At 47.1% G+C, this 24,142-nt stretch overlaps 1 protein-coding gene across 4 annotated transcripts in view; it reads left to right on the forward strand.

Annotated features, from left to right (window-relative positions):
- The window catches only part of TENM4 (teneurin transmembrane protein 4), a gene marked incomplete at both ends in the record, with an annotated part of 385,043 nt that overhangs the window by 260,790 nt on the left and 100,111 nt on the right, over positions 1 to 24,142 (forward strand). For 3 of the 4 annotated variants that reach the window (XM_082844520.1, XM_082844521.1, XM_082844522.1), the window contains 3 exons: positions 3,257 to 3,442; positions 11,004 to 11,030; positions 18,233 to 18,379. In XM_082844520.1, coding sequence (XP_082700646.1) covers positions 3,257 to 3,442; positions 11,004 to 11,030; positions 18,233 to 18,379 — 360 coding nt within the window. The remainder of the gene's footprint in view (positions 1 to 3,256; positions 3,443 to 11,003; positions 11,031 to 18,232; positions 18,380 to 24,142) is intronic. The other variant, XM_082844519.1, reaches the window with a different exon arrangement.

Genomic DNA, 24,142 nt, shown 5'->3' on the forward strand with positions numbered 1-24,142 from the left:
TTGTAAACTGTAAAACCTGATATAAGTGTTAAGTTATTAAGCCAGAAATGGCTTTTCCATACATTACCTCATCTGATCTAACGCCAACCGTGTAAGATTGGTAAAGTGGGAATTACTAGCCTCATTTTACTGAAACGGAAATCGAGATTCAATGAATTGCATAACTTGCACCTTGAAGATTACCCAGCCAATAAGTGACAAAGCCAAGAATAGATACCAAATCTGTCTGATCCTAAGATTCACGGTTCTTTTTTCATTGCACGTAAGCAGAAAGGTGCCGAAGTGAGTAACAGCTGTAGATTACTCAGCTGATCTTAGCAATCAGTTTGGGCTTTGTCTGGGCAATGATCTCCTGTGGGGCAGAGCCTGTGTATTATTGACCTCTGTATTCCTAGCACCCGGCGCAGTTTCTGGCACATAGCAGGCAGGCATGGACTATTACTGGAAGAATAAAGGAATCAGTATGAGCTGTATATCAGGGCTGTGTACCCTCTGAAGGGGGTGCTGTCATCATCCCTATTTTACGGAGGAAGAAAATGAAGCTCAGAGCAGTTGAGGAGGCTGTCTAAGGTCCCACAACTAGCAGAACCAAGATTTGGAGTCACACCTGATTCCAAGCCTTACGCTCTTTCACACACACTGCCTCAAAGTTAACTAGTAAAGGAATGAACTACCCAGTAGTGAGGACCTGAAGTGAGGCCGTCAAATGCTGGGGAAGCCCTGCCTCTTCTGCTCTCAAGCCCGTGACCTTCAAGTTCCCCGCAGCCCAAAACACCAAGACTGTGAACTCCAAGTGCCCCGAGGAAGGCTGCCCCACAGCCTGTCCCTCTCCAGGCTCACACCTCGGTGAACAGAAGGGTTATTGGAAGTTTACTTTCGTACCATAAACTGCCACCTGGAAAATGTGCTGAGTAAACCCCCCAGAATGCTAAGCTGATCTTTCCTCCAGGCTCTCAGCCAGCCCTGAGTTCAGGCCCTGCCTCCAGAGTCACCTGGGTCGATGCCCTTGCAGCGCTGCGCAGAAGGGATGGAAATTTCAGACTTAGGACGTAGGGAGACCCAGGGACCCGAGATTGTCATTCTTCATCTTGAGAAAAATCCAGGACATTGTCCATGTAAGCAAGAAGGGAAGGAAACTTGAAGAACATCTTGAGAAAACCCCCTTCCTGGAGGGCTGCTGGGTGTCCTGACACTTTGCTCCACAGCTCCATGCTCGCTTGGGAAGTTTTCACAAGGGCAACCCACCAGGGATAAGCAGACAGATAGACCTGGACTGACTCTCAGCCAGGCTGAGCAGGGTGTACCTGAATTGTTTTAAATTCTTAGGCACCTGTAGCCCCAGGCACACATGGATTTATTCATTATCCAGCAAACCTTAATTAAGGGTCTGTTCTGTGCCAAGATCTGTGCTGGATACCAGGCCTAGAGGTGATCAGAATTCATCCAGCCTCAGGTTGTCCTGAGTCTGACAATGAGACACGCAGAAATGGAGAAGCAGTCTACCACGTCACATGGAAAGGCACGGAGCAAGAGAACAACCGCTGAGTGAATCGTGGGAGATTTCTCAGAGGAGGAGGGACACTCCAGCCGAGCCTTAGGGATAGATCATGCTGTGTGACGTGGAGGATGTTTATATCATAGACTCCCACAGTCTTAGATGTCATCAGGTCCCCCCTGCAGTTGATGAGGAAACCAACACCCAGAGAGGGCAAGTGACTTTCCCAAGGTCACACAGCAGATCCGTGGCTGAGCAGACACAGACCTCACAAACCTGGTCTTTGGACACGTAGTCTGAAGCTCACTGTCCTGAGAAATCTTTCTTGAGTTAGTGATCTTGCCATGCCCTTTTCTATTGTCCACTTCACTGAATGCTCAGCGTAGCCCTGATGGGTAGAAGAGGTGCTGTGAGGCAGCATCACCAGTGAAGTCAAGGAACCTGCCCAGGGTCACACAGCATCTGCTCCTGAGCCTGGCATAGAACCCAGGTCCCCTGGCTCCAGGTCAGGGCTCTTTGCACACATTTTACAGCAGCCTTTCTCTCCCCTGGGGAGCTGAGAAACCCAGTGTGGTACTGCACGCATTAACTCCCTTTCCAGCTACTTTGCTTGGCAAGATGTCAGGCATAGGAGCACACCATAAATGGGAACTATTACTGTTTTCTGTTTTGCTTATTTTTTAATTCTTGAACCTTTTAGCCGTTGCCTTGTAGATTAATATGGAAGTTCTGAGCCTCTGAGATCTAATTTTATTTTCTTTTTCAAAAGTAGTTGGAGTGTTAGTAGCTTCCAAGCCAGGAGTGTAGCTTGGAAGGGGTAATGTGCAAATGCGATTTGACATGGGTGCCAGTCAGTTTAATTTGAAAGAAATTAAAGGTGTTGGGATCTTCATTTGAAGAATGTTGGGCCACGAGGCACGGAATCGAGTCGGGGTCTCCATCACAGCGCTGGCAGAGAGCATCAAGGACCCCAGTTGTTCAACTGGTTTCCTAAAAAGGGGTTGTGTTTCAAAGCTCTCACAACCTCTGCCTGGGTAACCGTGAAGTTGTCGCTGGCCCTGGGCCCAAGGGGCTTGTGGATCAGGTCGCGTGTGTCTTTTGCACCATCTCACAGACGGGCCTTTGTGAAGGGCTGGGCAACTCCAGTCTAGCTGTGAAGCACCTCCACCCCCAGTCCAGCTGTTTGCTTTGGAAAAGCCACTGAGATGGTGCTCAGAGTTGAGGTGATGAAGCAGTGAGCAGGGGAACTGAACATAAACCCAGCAGGGCACCAGAGAACCCCCCTGGGATGCGGGGGTCCAGCCTCCCCTTTCCTCCCATCTCAGTTAGAGTCAAAGCTGGAATGAAGTGCAAGCCCGGGACCCGTCATGCACCCCAGCCAGACCCACAGGTACTTCGCCTGGCTCAGCCTCACTTCGTTTTCACACATAACTGGTTTTTAATTAAATTTGACTTCTCCTCACATCTGTTCAGAAGGGCGGTCCCCTTTGGAAGCGGTAAGCACAGAAGCGGGGACAGGCTGGCCACAGAGAAAAGTGAACAGAGCAGAGCCCTACAGTCCATCCTATTTTGGCGAGGAAAGGGGCTCGGGACAGGCCTCTGGCTGGAGAACTGTTCTTGTCCGAGGGTCCTTGTTCTTGTCCCGAGCCTCCTGAGCCTCTGGAATCCCGACTGCTCACAGAGCATGTGACCCTTGTTCCCAAGAACGACTGGCTCAATACTTGTCTTTTCTCTCTCCCCCTTCTCCCTCCCCCCACCCAGAGATCTGTGCGGCCGAGTGTGGTGGCCACGGCGTCTGCGTGGGGGGCACCTGCCGCTGCGAGGACGGCTGGATGGGGGCGGCCTGCGACCAGCGCGCCTGCCACCCGCGCTGCGCTGAGCATGGGACCTGCCGGGACGGCAAGTGCGAGTGCAGCCCGGGCTGGAACGGCGAGCACTGCACCATCGGTATGAGGACCGGGCCTCCGCACCTTCTCCAGGGCTGCGCGGTGCCGTTGTCTGTCGGGCACTTCGGGGCCCCTGTCGCATGTGGGAACTGGGCCAAAAGTCCTTTCATCTGACGACATTATGGTTGGCTTTTCCTAGACATCAGTTGGACTCAAACTCACAATAGGACACTTTTAACCTTTTCCCTCCCACCCTGCATCTCCCAGATCTCAGCTAGCTGGTCAGCATGCCTTGGGTTTAGCCCTTCCCGGGCCAAAAGCAGTATAACTTTGTGTTAGGAGCTGGGGCTCAGGCATGAGGCAGATGACTCGACCTCAGCAGCTGTGAGCAAGTCCCAAGGCCTCTCGGAGCCTCAGTTTCCTCACCTGTGAAATGGGGATAATAACGCACGTACAGGCTGGCACATCGTACAGTACTCCATAAACATAGCCGTTAAATCAAGTTTATGGTCTGGTTGGGAGGTCCTGGGCTTAGCGCTGAACACCCCCAGTAGCCTCCTAGGCTGGAGCTCCCGAAGAGGCCTGGGATCCTGGGGAAAGCTTCCCGCAGGCCCCAGGCCACATCTGCATCCCGTTAGGCCTGGGATCTGCCCCCTCCCCTGTCCTCGGCTTCCGTCCCATCTGCATTTGTCTCCTTTCCCCTCTCCTGGTGGCTCCTTGGCACCAGCCCCTGCTGAAGCAGCACTGTTGGCAGCTTTCAAAACAAGCTGATCACTCTGTTCCCTTCTTTCTGCCTTTCCTGCTGGTTTTGTTGATTTTAAACACAGCCAGACGTTTGCTTGGTTTATTATCCTGGAATGAACACTCACCAAAAGGTCTTTATTGAATCAACTGGTCTGTGTGTGTGTGTTTTAACTTCTTCCCCTTCCATTTTTTTTTCAAGGAAGGGTCTGTGATCAAATGGCAAGCACATGGCTCTAGGAGACAGGATTCCGGGTGCCTCTCCAGCTCTGACAGTCACCTCGTGATTACAGAAACTGGGAGGCAAGCCCCAAAGATTACGAGGGACAAAGGAATTTTGAGCAAATGGGGCTACCTCTCATTTCATATTGTTTTAGGCCGCATTCCTTTTGTTTTGCAGCCTGAAATTAGCTTTTATTCATCATCCCTGCCTCCACACCATCGCCCTTTTTATCAATGGCAGTGGAATACCTTATACTTACTAATATTAATAATAATGGGCTCTGATTTTTGAGTATTTACAGTGTGGCGAGCACTGTGCTAAGGGCTGTGACTGCGTTCTTTCCCACTCCCATCCATCACCCTGTGGAGGCACACGTATTTCCCCCCTTCTTTTCAAGGACCTGAGGCCCAAGGTCACTTAACTGTTAAGAAGTAGGACTGGACGTTGAGGCTTGGTTTTCTGAGCCTTGGGGAGGAGCTCCTCGCCAGCTGCTTGCTCTGCGGTCCTTGCAGGACAAAGCCCAGGTTTTCTGCAGAGGCCTCTGGCTCTCATCCTTCCCAGAGGCTGGGCCTTCTTATTCCAGTTGGTCTCAGAGTCCCACAGCTAGCTGGCCAGCCACACTCTTACCAGAGTCCAGAGCCGCTCCACAGCCGCCGGCAGCCCACCCTGCTTTTCCGTAGCAGAACGCGCCACGCTGTCTCACTGTGCGCCTCTGGGTGGCTTCTTTCCATCAGTGTCATCCTATCCCACGACCGCCCTGGACACCTCTTAAAGAAAAGCAGCCCTAGTCACCAGAGAGGCCCACCTGCTTCTTTCAACTCTGCCCCTTCCTTCACCTTCACTTTTCTGCATGACTAAGGACAAGCTGACCTTTTAGCCTCCCAGCCCAGAAGGGGACCCATCCCTATTAAAACCAAAATCAGAGCCCAGAGAGAATGCATTCTGTTTTCTATCACTTGCTTATAGAGTCCTCGGCTCACCTCACCAAGTTCCAAGCAGTTTATGGATGTCAGGCTTCTATAAGGTTAAAGCATCTCATCTGAGTCAAATGATGAGGGATTTACGGAAATCCTCCCTGCGTCCAGTCACAGATGATTCATGGCAGGGCTTGTGGGCAGGCTGGGTTCCAGCTGGTGTCTCGTAGATGTTCCTCAGCCTAGCTTGAAGAACATCTCTGTTGTGATGCCAAGGAGTCAGACCAGCCCGTCCCACCTCCCCTGCACACCCTGTTGTCACTCTTTAAGAGCAAATTCCTCCTTGGGATTGCAGATGCTTTTTCCCCTCCGGATAAGAAATACACCAAGGTAAATGTGCACGGTTCAAGAGGGAGGTTGACAGTCCTAAATACCAGAAAACTGTCACAGGACATTGAAGAAGTAAAGGACTAGTCATAGTGGCTCAGATGAAAGGACTTTGGCTCGGAATTCTGTTACCTTTCATTGTGTGGTACGCGTTTCCTTTGACCCTGTCTAATCTCCCCGCATGGCAACTTGCCCTCTGTGCGTCTCTGCCCGTGGCCAGCTGCATCCCCGCTAGAAACCCGACACCCTAGTGCCGAAGGAACACTTCAGTAACCTTGCTGGATGGAAGGGAAGGAGTACGAGATACAAACGAGGGAAACAATGGCGGTGCCTTCTTTTTCCTTTTCAGAATAGATATGAGAAGGAGAAACCCCTCTTTAATCTTTGATGGTAGCAAGAAGCACTTCCTTACATTCCAGGGAACTTCACTCCCTGCGAGGAACATTTAGGAAGAGCAAAAACTGCTGGTGTGAAAAGTTAGAAATTCAAAGTGTTAAATGTTCTCTTGTTGTCAGATTTCATCATTATTCAATGGGTCATCGCACAGCTAGCTCGTATTTTTCAGTGTGGTTCTGTCCCATACCAGAGAAGAGGCCAGGATCCACGATGCTGATTCAGAGACCTCCACACAGTGGGATCCAAAGAGAGCAAGGCTTGTTCATTTGCACACTGCTGCCCTCCGTAAACGGGAAAGAATGACTTGGTTCCCTAACAGCTGGCATAAAAGAGTAAGACAAGTCTGGGCTCCTTTGGGTCAAGTCCCCAGCTTAAAAACCTTCTTACCCCAGTGACATTTCCCAGAGCAGATTATATAGTAGGAATTAAATATCTCCTTTTGGAGGCTTGGGTCCACCTTTTCTTTTATGGAAGCTCCCTGGTTTTTCTCAAAACAGATTGGTTTTCTCAAAACAGATTGGCATCCTCTTTCATGACAATATTTTTGTCAAAAAGCAAGACTATTTCAAATCTTAATTCCTTACGTTAGGAATTATCTGTCTCTTTGCAACTTCAAGAAAAGTCTTGGTGACAGCACCGTGGGTAGACCACATGGTCGCTGGGGCTTCAGTTTCTCCCTCTGTGAATCACAGAGTGGGGTGGCTGGAGGAGGCCTGCAGGGGTGATGGAATTCCGGCCCCTCCTCCACTGCCCACAGACTGCACACCCATCACCTGCTCCTAAAAATATCCCACAAATAAAACAGGATTTTTTCATTTTCACTCTTACTTACTTACTAGTAATACATCCGCTTGTGTATATGGAACCAGTTTCCCTAGTCTAGAAGTTAAGGTCAGATGGATTGATTAGGATCCGTTTCTCAAGTATATGGTCAACACAGAGTCATCAAAAACGTATTTTTGGATGTCTTTTCCAGGAATTTTATGAGTCTTTTCAGTCTGGGGCTTGACCTCCAGTTTCTTTAGAGAAAGCTGAAAATCATAGCTAAATTTAAGAAGGTGTTTAATTTTTCCTATTTCTTTGAAAACACCAACATTTTGGATCACTTCTATGATAGTTATTTTGTTCACTTCACTGCCCCTTGTCTATGAGGTCCCAAAACACATGTGGGAAATGCTAGCTCCTGATTACATGTGTAAAATTCCAACCTTGACCCCAAAGCTGTGATTGTTCAAGATGCCAGATATGCAGAAGTATTTACTAGGTTCCAGGAGAACTGTCCAATCATATAAATCTTGATTCTCAAACAAATCCTCCTCTGGGAGTAAAGATCAAAATAATACTCTGATGATGCAATTACTAGAGCGAGCAAAGCCAGACTTCCCGATGCAGGGAAATTACAAAGAAAGGCCACACAGTCTTCTGGAGTTCTTTGTCCACTTTTGAACGGTAGCTCTTGAGTTTCTTTTTTGTAATCAGACAATCCTTAACCAAGAGCTCACAAGCATTCACAAGGTATCAGCGCCTGTGAGATAACCTATGCTTCTCCCTCCTCAGAGGCATCATGACCCATGAGTTGTAGGACAAATGCTGACACGGAGAAAGAGAAAACGGACAGGGATCTACCCCGTGTTATCAGAGCAAGAACTTGATTAGTTGATGGTCCTGGGAGCTTTCAGCCCACATGTGGTAGGAGTGGGAAACTGGAGACCAGTGAGTGGGCTCCGTGAGCCCCTCTCGGGGTGGGTGCCGTTGGCCACTTACTCCTCACTGATCCTTCGTCCAAAGAGAGAAGAGCATGAATGTATCCAAGAACTTAACAAGAACATCTCTTTGATGATTTGTCATCCATCTGAGAGAAGTTCAGATGACCATAGCCACCCCAGTCATCACCTGCCATAATGATCTTTGTTTCACCTGACCTAACGGGTACCAATGATACAGCTGTTAGAGTCAACGGAGGCTCCTGAAGAATAAGCTTCTTGCCATGTTCTTCACAACCTTTGATGGGGGCCCCTGAAGCTTCTTGGGATTCTCTTAAGAGAAATTTCTGGAAACTTCTATTGGTACAGGCAAGTGAAGGAAAGAAGCTTTCACGTTGGAGGTCATAGAAATGCTAAAGAGATCTAAGACCTCACAGGCTACCCTCGTGCTAAGGCTCAGAGCTTGTCTTATAAATAGCTGTGTGCCTCCACTATCTCCACTTTGTTGCACAGTGACAGGAACATAGAAGCGCGTGGTCCAAGAGGGAAATGACTCTGCTTCCATCGTCTTCATCCTGAAATCTGGAGGAGAAAGATGAAGGAATTTGGGGAAGCCCTGAATCCACCATCCATAATGCAAGCTTAGAGACTTGGCCTCATCTTTTCTTAAAGTTAGTGCCTTAAAATCACGATGAAATTTTACGTGACTTGAGTCAAGGGCATATGTGCCAAGCTTTTCAAACAGTGAAAGAAACAGCAGTGTGGACTTCTGCATATGCCTTTTATAAGTAAATGGCATTGGACTTCAAAGACTCAGTTACCACTTTCATTTTCAGTAGAGGCAAGGAAGCTCTCTTCCATTCCCAGGAAGCTCTTGGTCTTGGTATTGACTGGCTGTTGTCAGCTTTCTTCACAGCGTGGCCTGAGGTCACTGTGTGAGGAAGGAATCCCAGGATTTGTGGAATCCACTGTTGTCTCCTGAAACCCACAATATTGATTACGACCTGAGTGTGCCTCCGTCACTTCCACTGGCTGGTGTTCCTGCCTGTGGTCTGAGAAATTAGTAAGCATTTTTTAAAGGTACTAAAAACATATTTAATAGAGATCTTTATTGCTAAATACTTCTTATAGCAATAGAAGAGAGAGAGAGGGAGCTCTCTGAGGTCAGCCCCTGGGTTTGGGGAGATTAGCCTATATAGTGGATATAATCTCTACTCATCACCAGAGCCATGATATCACCGTTAAGTTTGGAGATGTTGTTCTGGTCAGAGAATTCCCTCCAAGTGGATGCTGCGCAGTGGTATGGTCATTTGAATCCCAATGATGCCTGTCTCGTCCAGCCGAGTCATCCTTGCCAACCCTGTGAGAGAAATCTAGGCTCACTCCACCTCATCTGTAGCTGGGTTCAGTGTCATTACCAGAACCTATGATTATGACCCTCCACAAAATTCTGCAGATCTGAGCGCTAAGAACACCAGCTGAGCCAGGAGATCTGTGTGTTGTGTCGTGGTTCTCCGATGGCGTATCCTGGGAGATGATGTCTAAGCAATTTTAGATCACTTTGCAAAATTAGATGAATGATCTTGACTAAGACGCAGGTGACAGATGAACCAAGAATCGAGAAAGTCTTCGCCTTCACCAGAGATGTTTCCTAGGTGTTTTTTCATGTGGGCTGACCCTGTTTTTCACTGTCATTCCACAGCTTTGTTTGTTCAGTCCTGCTTAATACACTACTCCCCTTCACTTTCCCTTCTTACATCCTGTTAGCTCATGGACTGTGCAGCATCTGTAAGAATGAAGGGGAAGCGTGCAGACCCAGTGAAAACTCCTCTTCCCAATTTTCCACTTGGCTCTGCAGCCTCCGGGAACATACTTCCTCTTGAAGCACAGACCACATGGGTGCCTGAACTAAGAACCTACCCTCTCATCCACCAGTCTTAGGAGGCAAATGTATATTGATGAACAGCCAATGTCTGTCCTGTCCAGAGGATTGAAAACATAAAATTTATATTTCTTTTATGGAGAATGTTCTTACAGTTTATAGAACCCTAGGGCTCCCTCACCATTGCAGTTGAGCCCTCTCTTATGGACTTTTGATTCACGTGTGAAATCGAGCTAAGGGTGGGGACCAGCCCGGCTGAAAGCATCAGCCCTTCAGGAAATGGCCATCTCTCCAGCCTTTGTGGGAGCACATGTGGAGGAGGTATAGAGAAGGAGGTGCTAGGGAAGCTCTCCAATGGCTGTGACCACAGCCCAATAGGGAAGGTGAAATGCTGTTACTGATTTATGCTGGGAATGAAGAGGTCTGCCCTGCCCCAAGCACAGAGCCAGGCACCCATATATATGCACAGTAGGTTTAGTTCAGAGCCACATTTGACACCCATCCTCACAAATGAGCAAAACCTTAGATTGCCAAATAATTCAGTGCTTGGATATAACCCCCCAACGATGATGTGTGATGATAACAATGATGTATGCGTTGGAAAACAAAGCATACATCATTCTACCTTTTAAGTTAATCAGCATTGAGAAGGAGTCAGGTTTTCTTTTCTTTCTCTTGTCTTTCACAGCCACATCCATTGACCTGCACCTCACATTCTGTGTAAGATGCAAAGGAGAGATGCATCTTCCTTAGAACACCACGCATTCTGCATTCACGTCTATGTGGGCACGTGGGTCCGTGGAAAATACAAGAATGGCAAACAGATAAGCTAGCAGTGTATTTGACCAAAGGCTCAACCTACTTCCCTGGTGTATATCAGGGGTGACTCACATTTTGCCTATTTCCGAATTCCAGCCTCCTGGGGTCACCTCTGCCCATGCAGGGTGCCCTCTCTCTTGTCCCGCTGCATCTCCTGGAGGGAAGGTGGTTGCTGCTTTGGGTAGACAAAGGGGCAGGTTCTAGTTTTCCATAAAGCTGATGGAGCAGGAGTGTAGCCACTTTTGCAGCTTCCCATCCTCCTTTTTCCGCTGTTCTCCTCATCCATATGTCTTCTTATTTATATGACCACATTTCCAAACGCCTGGATCGCAGAGTGAGTTGACGTTCCTTTTGGCCCTTCCTGGAGAATGTGCTTGCTCTCCCTCCTTCTCTCTCGTGTTGTCCTGTCTTTGGTTTTATTTTCCCCACCCTGGCAGGTCTGTCCCAAACGTGGGGTGCAGCCCCCTTTGTCTCCTTGGCACCTGGCATGGTTATGTGACAGGCAGTATTGCACTTTTTCAATCCTACCTTAAATGTGCTGTCTTTTATTTCCCAAGCGCACTATCTGGATAGGGTAGTTAAAGGTATGGTGTTCTTCCTCTATTTTCCTGTTGTCTTTGTGTGTGTGCTTGTGTATGAGCATAACAGACAGAAGAAATGCGTATCTGGAAATGTATAGATACCCCGTAAGCAAGGTATCTCGGTGCTGCCACGTCCCAGGCTTTGTCACAGCAGACACTGCCCAGAGGGCAGGGTTTTGGTCACAAGATGGTTGATACACCTGGAGTGTCATTCTCCCCTGCCCCAGGTGCTCGGTCTGTTTTGTGACATTACCACTGTGCTGTTGTCCTTCTCTCCCCATACACAGATACACCCCCTCACCCTTTCTACCCCATCTCATGTCACCCTGCCCATGCTTTATGGCCCCTGGTCCATCAGAATGAAGATGCTGGGAACCAGGGTGGGTGGCCTGAGACAGGAAGAGACCCCAGAGCAAACTAAGAAATCCTAAGAACTCCATTCCCCCTAGTACTAGTACTGTGTGCTAGATGCTGTGCCAGGCTCTGGAGAAATGGGGGAAACAGACCCCTGACCTCAGGAGGTGAATGGTCTGTTTGTTTGGATTTTTCTTTCCTTTTCAGAGAAGGCCTGACTTTGGTAAGTTTTATTTTTGAAGAGTGTTCCCTACAGGCCAAGTAATTCCTTCTGTTTGAAACACTTACATTAAGTAGATGGTACCCAATTTTCCAAAGAGGCCTCATTGCTCTAGGAATAAGTCTCAGAACAATCAGATGTGTGTGCTCCAGAAAGGCCCCAAGCTTCCGGAGGAGAAATACCATGCCATCTTCAGCTTTTTATCCTCAAGCCCTCACACGGCACCAGGTACCACATATGTGCTCATTGGTTAAGGAAACACACTCTGAAGTCAGACTGCCTGAGTGTGAATCCAAACTCCAATACTTAATGAACTGGATGACCTTGGCCATGCTTCTTCACCTCTCTTCCCTTCAGAGTCTTTATAAAATGAGGAAAACAGGACGTGCCTGGTGGGATTGGCATGAGGACTGATTAAAGTAATGAATGTAAAGTGCTTAGCACGTGGGCAGGCATGATGCTCCGTAAATGTTAGCTGTGCTGTTTTATCATCATATTCTTAGCCTCACCGTTAACTTGGAGAAGGACTTCATCAACCACACTAATTTTTGAAATTGTAAAGAAAAAGGTTAAATTGGCTTTTAATAAGAGATAGCAACTGCTGTTTGAAAAGTGATGGAAAGGATGTTAGGGAAACATCAATGACTAAATGCTTTTCAACTGGAATATCTTTGCCAGATACAGCAAAGGTGGTACTAGGGCCCATCCAATGGTGTTGAGAAGCATGCTGCCTCGCATTTCACGTACTGGCCTTCAACCAAGAATAACATTATTCCAGCAAGAAAGAGTAGCACCTCTGAGCCTCTTTAAAATAGGCATTTCACACATAATCATTATCAGAGGAATCTTCAGTATGGATTAAGTTTAATAGCTGGTGGATTTTTTTCCCTACTTTGTGAGGTTTTTCCATATCCATGAGTCTTAAGGGAGTCCTGTGAATTTTTTCAAGTGAATAGATATGCTCATTTGATTGGAGAAGGAAATTAAAGTTGAAGAAGCTGAGTGGCCCATTCTGGATCACACTCTTAGTAAGTGGCAGAACCCAGGATTTTGCATTTCCTGGCCTAATCCGTATTTCCAGTATTCTTTCATCTGTCACGGTAAGTCACCGAGAATGTCCCATTAATTTCCAAAATTCTTCCTCCAAACTGTCTTCCAAACTGGCAACCTCACCAGGAAGTGACCCGTATTCTCTCAAACCACCCGTTCTGATCTTTAGTTCAGAAAATATATCACCAAACCTTGAGCTGGATTAGGTCAGTAAATCATAACTTACTTTAAAAGACAAATGTTTCTTGCCAAAATCTAGGTCTGGACCAAGCCCCATCTGGCTGGCTTTCTGGTATAATGGGTACTAGTAACTCCCCCCAAAAAAAGAATTCAGAGACCGATATAATGCAAACCCCAGACTTTTCAGAGTAGAGTATTTTGCAGTTCAGAGACAAACCAGCCTTTGTTCTTTGCTTTCCACTTGCATTGGAAGACACTAAGGAAACAACAGTCACTCAGCAAGTATGTTGAGCTCCTCCTAAGTGCCAGGAAATGTGGATGCCACACAACGGAAGTGGTCCCAGCCTAGCAGAGAAGACACTAAAACAAATAATTCCAACAAAGTATGATGACGATTGTGATAGAGAAAGTCCCACGGCCACTTAGCAAGAAGAGCTCTCCCCAGCTTAGGCAGGGCCTCATAGACCAAGACCGTGGGCCGTAACATAAGCATGGTATCCCGCTTTTAAAAGCAAGACGATGACTTGATGACATTTGTGATTTGGAAGGATCGATCTGGCCATATTGTGGAAAAGAGTTGAAAAGGAGCATTTGGGGGCAAAGAGACCAATTAGGAGACCGTTGCTATCATCTAGGAGGGAAAAAACAGTGACCTTGTCTAGGGAAGTGACGGTAGGGATGAAAAAGTACAAGAAAACCAGAAAGAGAAACAAACATAAATGGGACATTTGTTGCGTTAGGTGTGTTGCATAGCTGCTTTACCCCTTAAGTAAAAAATAAATACCTTCAAGGATTCTGAAAGTCTTCTAGCTTCAAGGGAGGCTTCTTCCTAGGCTTAAGCAGGAGGTTGAAGATAAAGCAGTCCCCTGTCATTTAAAGGGCATTGTTTCTTTTCAAAAGCTTATTAGCCCTTCTCTAAACCTTAAAATTACATTATTTTGGCTCTGACAAATGCCTGGTGTGAGTCGTTCCAGAGGGGGTTGTTAATGTCACTTGGGCTCTCTGAATTACTGATGAATTTCAGGGTTGTGGAATTAGTGAGCTTTAGCAATGGGTAAAGATGGGCATATTGCTTTAAGAAAGTCAGCAAGTCCCCCAGAGGAGGCTTCCTCATACTGGCTCATGGGGGTGTGTTGATCCCAGGTGCAAATTCCTGCTTGAGAGCAAACCTCATTCAAGCCACAGGTACTACAGTTCTCTCTGAAACCCTGAAACTGGTAGGACAGTGCAGACCCTCGGGATAGAACCTGGTCCATTTGAAGAAACTGTGGAGAGAGTGCTGTGATTTCACATGTAGAGCTTACCCTCCCCAAGAACACGGGCTCCTCCTGGCAGTTTAAGAGCAGCACAGAATGTGTTGCACCAGGCACTGTGTGCTAAGAGGCGCTTCCCACAGAGGGTTTTGTGGAATGGAATATTCTGCATTATTGTAAATGGTTGTGGGTAGGGGAGGAATAGTTCTGAGGAAAGCGTTCTGATACTCAAATAAGCAGGTTTCTTTATTATAAGATTTCCCAGAGCCTTTAGTGTATTAATATTTAGTGTGACTTTCTAGGATAAGAATATAGGATATATTGTTTTCCAGACTTACAGAAGTTTGTATTTGAGGACCTCATAGAACTAGTAGTTCAAAGAATTCACTTTGAGAAGTATTGTTTGAGATTATAAGGTCCATTTTAAATTGCCCTGGAACAAAGGGTATCGATAAATAGAGTATAAAAATATTGAGGGCAGAGGCTATATCTCAGCTCTGTATACCCCAGAATTAACACATGCCTGGTGTCCAGTAGGTGTTAAGTAAAGTTTGTTGAAATTAAGAACAAAATCATCAAATTTGAAGTTGTTTTGACCTTCTCTATAGGGTGGCTGTACTGGAGGGACCTAACAGAGCATCTCATCCAAACCTTCATTTCACAGATGAGGAAATGGAGGCCAAAAGAGGAAAAATCACTTTCCCAAGATCCCACAACTTAGTCAGGCAGGACCTAGGTCTCCACCTCATTCATTGATTCATTTCAACAAATACATACCGAGTACTGGCTCCATGCAAGGCACTGGATTAGGTCCAAGGTTGCCTTTGTGGCAAGTATGGCAACTTTATGGCAAGTTTACATTCTAGTGGAGGGAGTAAGGCGGTAACCTGTTGCAAAATTAATAATTTGAGTATTCTTGGGACAGTTGCTCTCAGGGGGAAAGAGTGCCAGGAAAGCATGAAACGGTGGGCCTGGTGTGACACTCGTGACCCTCAACCCATCTCGTTGCTTCCTGCTGAGCTGCATGTTGGCCCCATGACCACGTCATTGGGTTTGTCTCAGCTCCCTCTGGCAAGGTTTATATTTATGAGGACCACAGCTTTTCACCCAAACATTGACACAGTTTGGACTGGCAAAGGGTTATTTTCTGGTTTGTGAGTTTCTTAGTGAAGTTATACAATGTTAAAACAAAATAAACCCAATAATAATAATAGCAGTTGTCATTTGTTAAATGCCTACCAGTGTTACCCACTGTGCTAAATAATTGATATACATTATCCCATTAATCTTCTTAACAACTCTTTGAATTACATATTACCTCCATTTTACAGATGAGAAAACTGAGGCTTAGAGAGTTAAATAATTTGCCAGTCATCACACAGATAGTAAGTAAAATGGTGGTGCTGGGATGTAAACTGAGGTCTGTCTAGGTACAAAGTCCATACTGTATTATAACACATGTTTTTTATTAAAAATTTAGGATTAAAGGGTGTGAAATTGGCACTGCCCTAGGAAATAAGGATCTGGAAAATATAACCAAAAGTTACTTAGTTTGGAAATAATATATGTAGAAGGTCTAGCACAGTGGCAAGCCATAGGAGACCTTCAGTATATGGCAACTGGCATTGTCATCACTGTCCTGAAGCATCTAAACCAGGGTTTGGCATCTACAGCACACAGACCAAATCTGGCTCATCACTTGTTTTTGTAAATAAAGTTTTATCGGAACACAGCCATGCCCATTCATTTATAAATTGTACGTAGCTCCTTTCAAGCTGCAATGGCAGTGTTGGGTAATTGCAACAGAGACCATATGGCTCACAAGCCTAAAATGTTTATTATCTGGACCTTTACCGGAAAAGCTTGCCAACTCTGATCTAGATAACTGCCTCAGTTTTCTATTTTGCCTTTCTACGACCCCTACCTGAGGTTAGGGATACAACTTATATTATAGTCCCTCTACTAAACTAGAGAGAAGGTCAAGGTGAGTAGAAGATTCAGATACTGTGTTCAAGCTGTATGTCAGGCTTTTTGCATCATGCATACATTATCTTATTTAATCCTCCCAGCAACCCCATTTTATAAGTAGACTGAGGCTCAGAGAAATTAAATAAGGTGCCTGGGTGTCCTAAAGCCACTGTGTGACAGAGCCAGCCTTTGATGTGGCTCCCAAGCGTGTGCTCTTAGATAAGAGATGTTATTTGCATCTTACAAGAGGCTACATCTTGGAGCAAGAGAAAGCAGTCCACTACCATTCTTAACGATTGGACTCTTCTTCCTGCAAAACGGATCTCAAATACATAGGAGGCTTAATTTAAAGTCTCAGCTGGATGGACAAAACTTTAAATGGGATTAATTGGAAAAAGAGGGAGTCTGTATTTGCTTAGATCAGGAGGGGTGGCTGATGTGAGCTACTGAGTCAGAACGCCTGGGCGGTCACCTGCACGTCACAGCACTGCTCCTGTGCTTTCCAACTGCTTTCTCGATCACTTTTGGGGTGGCCATGCTGCTGGCTTCCCACCTTTCCCAGCAGGCTTCTGCTGTGACCCCATTATCTACATTTGCTTCAAAACTTCCACAGGAATCCCTCCTAGGCTCAGAGTACACACTCCGTAAATGTTTCTTCCTTTGAATGGAACACAGTGGCCAGATGGACTGATTGGTATTGAACATCTCAAGTATAAATGAACATGTTCTTTTCTTTTACTTTGTAAGAACAGTCAACTGTCAGAAGGCCTTGAAACAGTACAGCTTTAGATTCTATTTGATCGGCCATTTAGTGAGTACCTTGGCCTAGGTCTTATATCAGACAGCCACATCCACACTTGTCCCATTTAAGAATAGTGGGTCCGTTTTCAGTTATTTCATGATAGAAAATTTAGTTTGCAGCTGTAGTTGCTGCTCTTAATAATAAAACAAGTTTTATAGATGGCAGAGTGCTTTCACATCCATACCTTTCCCTGAGACTGAGCAAGGGCCAGAGAAGACATCCCAGGGAGGTAACATTTTGATAGCCCCTCTGAGAAAACAGTTGGCAGATTCGTTCAAAGGAGGACTTGGATGAAAACCAAGCAGCAACGCAGAAGCTGGGGTAAACCGTGTAACTTCGCAGATTCTCAGGCCTAGATTTCTAAGCTGCAGACTCAGAGAGAGGTTTGAAAAGGCGGTCAACAAAAACCTGCACATCTACTTGAATAGTAACTCCCCACCTTATGATATAGTCAAAGCAGACCTAAGGCAGAGTCTAAATATTGCCTGACCCTCCTTGATTGAATCACCCACAGCCCTCTCAGGCAGATGGCCGCTCCTGTATTTGGTTCCCACCATATTTTGTACATCTCCCCCAGGGTACTTAGCAGTGAAATATTTTGCTTATACGAACCTGTCTCCTTTGATAGGCTGCATGCTCCTCAAGAATAAGAACTAGGTCTTACTCATCTCTGTACCGCCAGTGCTAGCCCAGAGAAGGTGCTTAATAGATGACAGGGAGACAGATGTACAGATGAAGAAAATTAGGGAAGGGAAGCCTGCCCAAACCTGCCATGGCAGTCACAGACAGCCCTACTTAGTCTCTCTCATGGCAGTTGTCCGGGTTCCCTTTACTCGCTGTAGAGAAGATGGGGGAAAAAAGACTCCAGGACCCTTCCTGAAAGCAAAGACAGTTGTTTAGGAGAAAATAGGACAAAGTAAATGAGAAACCTAAGGTTCAGTACAATGAACCTAGTAACAAGGCCTGAGAAAAGTACAGCCTTTTAGAATGAGACCCAGAAGTGCTGAGGGGACAAGAGGAGTAAATAGATGATTCCCTTGTTCCGCGCAGCCACGAGAGACAGGAAAACAGGCAAGAGTGAGCAGGGAGCCAGGAGCAGCCTAAAAGCTCCAGTGATCAAATTTGGACAAGCCCACATCCCCCGACTCCTGCTCTAGAACCCTGGCCACTGTGCATCCTTAGCGAGGCCTTCCACCCCTGAGTCTCAGTTGCCTCAGAGGTGAAGTGGCAGTTCTAATGAGAGACCTCCCCGGTGCTGCGGGCACCGATGCGCTGACGAATGTGAAAGCCTTTTGTAAGTTGACAGGCAGAGTGTGCGTGTATGTGACCAGGTGGCTGTGGGCGATCACACCTTGATTCCGTGTGCTTTGCCTTGCAGAGGGTTGCCCTGGCTTGTGCAATGGCAACGGCAGATGTACCTTGGACCTGAATGGGTGGCACTGCGTCTGCCAGCTGGGCTGGAGAGGAGCTGGCTGCGACACGTCCATGGAAACTGCCTGTGGTGACAGCAAAGACAACGATGGAGGTAGGGCTCTGGCACCCAGGGGTGCTGTGCATCTCCAGGGCTGTGGGAGGCACAGAGTGGAGGGTGGGCGTTACTGAGATAACAGGCCACCAACACACCAGCTGTCCAGTCAAGGGGGCCTGCAGGGTAGGCATAGAACGGCACATGTCATCTAAGGAATGAGTGCGTATTACTGGTTGTTCCATTTGAATTCATTAAAATTAGCTGGTGCAAACAAAAGTAGTTACCCTCCTCTGAGAGCAAGTGCAGAGGAGAAGGCATATGGAAGAAGGAATTTTCTAATAATTCATTAATGGAATGAGTTGCCTGGCAACGTTACGAGATACCGCCGTTGCAAGTGGACAGGAAGAGGCCACCCAATTCTGTACCACAGAAAGTGGCAGAAAGGATGCTTCTCCAGGGGAGGGAGGTTGAGTTACCTCAAGGTCCCTTCTCCCCTGATTCTGGTGGTAACCCTCACCGAGCATGCTGGGGGCCATCTTTGCCTCCACACCTTCTGTCCCTGTGGGTTTGTAGTGGAATTTGTCTTTGCTGTTGGGTTTTTTTTCAACTGCTGGGCGGTCAAAACCCTAAGGAAGGGAGGCCTAGTCTTGTGGAACTTTTATTAGCTGAGAGTGAAGAGTCCAGGGTTCTAATCCCAATTCTGTCTTTGGTGCTCTGTGTGTCCTTAAGCAAGCCACTCGACGTCAGTGGGCCTAACACTCCCTATTTATAAAATGAGGCCATTGGATCATAAGAGCCCTTCCAGTCTTTATATTAGTCCTAGAATTAGCCTTTGTCTTTCTGTTGTGTGGAACTTGTATAAATACAAACACAATGTGCTTTGCTTTTCCACGTGGAAGATGGGTTGATCCCTCCTGACTCTACCAATCTCAAGGGGTTACTAGGAGAAGAAAAAGATGGAGATATGAAAAAAAAAAAAAAAAGATCAAAACAGTTCATCCTTCCTTCATAATGATGGCCTAACGGTTGGCCTAGTCCAGATGTGTTTATGCAGCTCCCTCATATTTATACCAAGGGACTTTCTGATATACTGCACAGAGTAGGAAGTCAACAGGCCAGACTCAGCATCCCAGCCTTTGGGAACCTTCTACTTAGCGTGATCCTACAATCTCAAAGCACCAGAAGGATTAAAAGGCCGAGTGTGTGCTGTTGTGATTACTCTGGTTCATTTGCCTCGAGTTGGCTCCGGCAGCCTTGGGCTGTTTCAGGCCACTGGTCTTTCAGCTTTCAGTCCTCGGTCTGCTGCCTGAATACAGGAGGTGGTCGGGCCTGATGCACCCAGTCCTGGGCCCCGTGGGGTGATTGTCGACAAGGAGCTCGTGGGGTTGGGTCATGGTAGCCAGGCAGAGGCAGTGGGTCCCTGCTCTCCTCTTGAGAACTCACAGGGCTGAAATGTCCCTTCATCAGCCTGAGATTTGTGGAGCTCCATAAATATCCAGGGTTCCTGTTATGGAGCCAGGCCCTAGACCAGGCACAGAGATGAGTAAGTCCGGTCCCCACACTCCAGGAGCTCAAATGAGGGAGGGAGACCAAAGTTAAGGGCTAATGGACAGTGATAAGGGCACTTGCAGACTTCTGTATTGGCTGCTGTGAGAGTAGGAAAACATTCATCAAGAAGGTGAAGCTTGGGCAGGCAGGCGTTTCTTGGAAAGGAGGGAGAAAACATCATGGGCAAAGCAGGGAAGGGCACCAAGTAGCCCTGTCTTCAGGCAAGATAAAGTACAATCGTACTGGCTCTTCATAGGGAAGAGGTGTCAGCCTAAATTATCTGCCTAACTCCCGCCCTTCACTTGGCCTATGTAGACGCAATTCCATGACTAGCAATGACATTCCTATAGTTAGAAAAGAAAGGGAGAGGAGCCGTAGCATGAAGTCATTCCCTTCTCAGGGATCCAGGGTCTTGGCCAAAGCTGTTGACTATCTGGGCAGCAAAAGAACTGAATGTCCCTGAGAAATGTGGGGCGAGGGTGCACTCCCCCGTAACACGCATAGCAGAATAAGTTATAAAACAGGGTTCATTCACCCCCTCGCATGAAACACAATGCCAATGTACCCTCTGTTCACCATCCTTCAGAGGCAGCCCTCCCAGTGCTGGGACTCCCCAGTGCTGACCGGGAGCGTGGGCACACAGGAGCCAAAAGCCCCACAGCTTTGGTGGGAGAAAGAGCTTCTCATCATAGGAAACAGGGCTGATCCCGACCCCAGGGGAACAGAGCCTTCTCCAGCCGCCGTGGAGATGAACCAGCGCGAAGTGGAAAAGAACAATCAGAAAATCCCCAAGTGTAGGAGAATATACCTCTTCCGTTCAGGGAGCATGTTATGGGCCGGAATGAGCTTTTACATGGTTTTTACGAAGGCCATACAATAGTACTGCTGCAACTTGGGTTCATTCACTCACTCAGCAAACATGAACTGAACGTCTCCTCTGCATTGGGCCCTATCCTGGGTCTTGGGGCTTCAGAGACAAATAAGACACAGTCCCTGCCTTTGTGAAGTGCGCAGCCTGGAGAGAGAAACAGCACCGGTTGCAGTGTAGTGGGATAATTGCTGTAATAAAGGAGCATCCACTCGTTCAGCTGATGTTATCAAATGCCTGGGTACCCTCCTGGGAACGGTGATGCAGCCCCTGTCCCATGGGGCTTCCAGTCCAGCCAGGAAGACATCCCGTGGATCATCATGGTGGGGAAGACAGCTAGCTGGGGAGACCGGACTGTTGAGGGAGCTTGGCCTTGGGTTCTCAACTGAAAAATGAGGGAATGTCTCACCTCAGGACCCTCTCAGTTTGGTAGGCTCTCTACCCATTGGGGGAGCCAAGAGGAAGGGGCAGAGGGTTCCCACTTTGCAGGGTGGCACGGATGAAACAACCGTAAGGGTTAGACTGTCCCCAAGTGCTGGAGGGGGCTAGACTACCCTCCCTGGCCCCTCTGGGTCTTGGCCAAACAGGGACAGTTTTAGTGGAGGGAGAAGTGTGGCAGGCTGTGCACAGCAGCACAGGGGTGAGCCAGAGTTAGCGCTTGGCTGTTTGCAGTTCAGTCAAGCACACGTTTGCTAGGCTCCTGCTGTCTACTGGGTACCACACTCCTTTCTAAGAGGATATCGAGACCGATGAACGTGACCCTGTCTGTCTCCCTCAGGAAGCTCACAGTTATTTGGAAGAAATTGTCATCCAAACAACCAAATCTAATGGAGATAGAATGAAACAGATGACTTTATTTCAGCCATGATGTGGGACACAGCATAATCCCAGATACATAAGTCAGAGTGGAGGGAAAAAAAAGGTTAGTGTCTCGCTGAGAGATGGTTTTTGGCTGATGTGACTCAGGGGCTTGGAGAAGGGATTAGCAGAGGTTAATGTGAGTAACAGGCCTGGAGGAGACAGAGAACACAGACTACAGCTCCCTCCTTTACTCCCCTGCACATTACAGACCGGGAACCTGGGGCCCAGAGAGGGGATGTGACGTCATATACATGGAAGTCACACAGAAAGTCATTAACACAGCTGGACTAGGACCCAGGAGTCTTGGGCCATATTCTGTGTGGTCTTAGGGACCACCTCCTCCTGGTGCTTTATCCTCCTCCTAGACACGTAGTGTGAGTACTTACTCGAATTTAAATAGGCTACAGCGGTACCGCAGAGCGGACCAGAGGATGACAATGGTAACTCATATGTCATTTTACCGTTTGCAAAGCAGTTGTGTACCCATCCAGCAACACTGGGAGGTGTATGGTATTCTTATCCCCTTCTTACTCTTTTCTTATGATGCGGAAGCTAGGACTTAGTAAGGGGAAGTATTTTGCCCAGGTCACACAGCTGGCGAGTGACAGAAACTGCATAGTCTGTGAGGTCTGGCCACATGAGAGCTTTTCAGCGTGCCCAGACTTCGGACTCGCGGCTCTATCGTAACCCTGACCGTGGCTCTTCAAGTTATCTGAGAACTTCTGGTTTCTCTTCTTTCCCAATTTGCTAGGCTGAAAGCAATCCTTTACAAATTAAACTGGAATTTCAAGCTTCGTTAAGCATGTTGTTGCAGTGTTTTTAAACTGAGACCAAAAAAAAAAAGTTACACAATATGCCTGAGTTGGGTTTAGCATCATTGGTTTGTTTCTGTTTTCACTTGTGGTCATTGTCTACGTTTTTAAAGCGGGGAATAGATCCTGGATGTGACTTAGTTACTCCCAGTCTCCTAATCCTCTGTCAGGGCTGCCCAGTCAACCTAGCCTGCCTCCAGATTCACCCCGAGCCCTGGTTGCTGAGGGGGAGCCGCCAGGCAGCAGAGGCTCGGCCTCAACACAAAATGCGAATTCCTCTGTGTGGCCCATTTGACGAAGAAGGTGTTCCCTTTGCATGTAGTGCCCTTTAGGAAGCCCTCTGTGAAGTGCTGTCACGTGCACCTTCTCATGCGTTGCACACTGACCCACTGATGGGGGCATTCATGCCCATTTCAGAGATGGAGCAACTGTGGCCCAAAGATGCTGTGTGACTGTAAAATGAGAATACTAAGGCCTACCTTGCAGGGCTGCTGTGAGGATTACAGATGATGTATCTAAAGCCCCTGAGAAGCAACATACCGCAGTGATTAAAAGTACAGGATCTGTACCGAGATTGTCTGGATTCAAATCCTTGCTCCCCCGTTTGCTGGCTGCATGACCTTCAGCGAGTTATTCAATTTCTCTTAAGCCTCAGTTCATCACCTGCAAATGTCAGTTCTCTTTCTCCCGCTCCTTTCCACCTGTAATCACAGAAACATGATGTTTATTATAAAATAAATATATATTCATATACAAATGATTATTTTTAAAACTTGGAATTATGTTCTCTATATAATTTTATCCTCTACTTTTTGTACTTATGATTATCCTGTTTCTCCATATAATGTATTTTGACCTTTTTCATGTCTTAGTTAAATTTTGTATTCCAAGCTATTGCACGCTTATTGCTAGAAGGAAAAAAATTCAAATGTACATGAAGGAAGACAACAGCCATCGTTTAGAGAGCATCTCTAAGGGGCAGGCCCTGCACTGGACACTCTGTGTCCATAACCTCCAGCCCCTCACAACACACTTGCAGGGCAGATGTTTACAGGCAGGGAAACCGAGGCTCACTGAGCTGACGTGATTTTCCCAAAGTCATCCGGTGGATCAGTGGGAAAGCTAGGATGAGGATGGAACCTGTGTTTAAAAAGAAGAAGCCAAGAGAAAAAGCCCCCTGGAATTTAAGCAACCAGACCCCTTTTGATAAAGGACCTTTAAGCAGCTTCAAGGTGGGTTAATCTATTTAGGCACTGTTGGTCCCATAAAAAAACAATCATGGATTGCAATTCAGATAACTGATAGATGCAACCTGGAAGGAGAAATTTCAGTAAAACCAAGAACAGAGCTCTCTGTCCTCCCTTCTCCTCCCCATCTCCCATTGTTGGCATGGAGAGTTCACATAAAGCCAAAGAATTTGGCCGCACTTCAGACTGTCTCTAAAGCACATTTCTCGTGATAAGAGACAAGAGCGAAATTGACCTTTAAATATCCTGGGTTCCGAGGAGGAGATAAAGATTTTGCAAGCCTTTTCAAAGAAGGCACAGAATTTATTCTAGCAAATGACAAAAACTTCTCCCAGATGTGTACAGACAGGGAGGCACATTCCACCCACCACCCCCCGGGGCCTCCCCAGATGCTGTGCTCACAGCCGGCTGCAAAACACTTCTGTGGCCAGACCGCAGGCAACTGTGAGATGAGGCCAGCTGATGGGCTGTCGAGCCCGTGGAG

The sequence above is a fragment of the Leucopleurus acutus genome, assembly GCF_964270905.1.
Source record: "Leucopleurus acutus genome assembly, chromosome: 8".
In the NCBI taxonomy this organism is placed as follows: domain Eukaryota; kingdom Metazoa; phylum Chordata; class Mammalia; order Artiodactyla; family Delphinidae; genus Leucopleurus; species Leucopleurus acutus.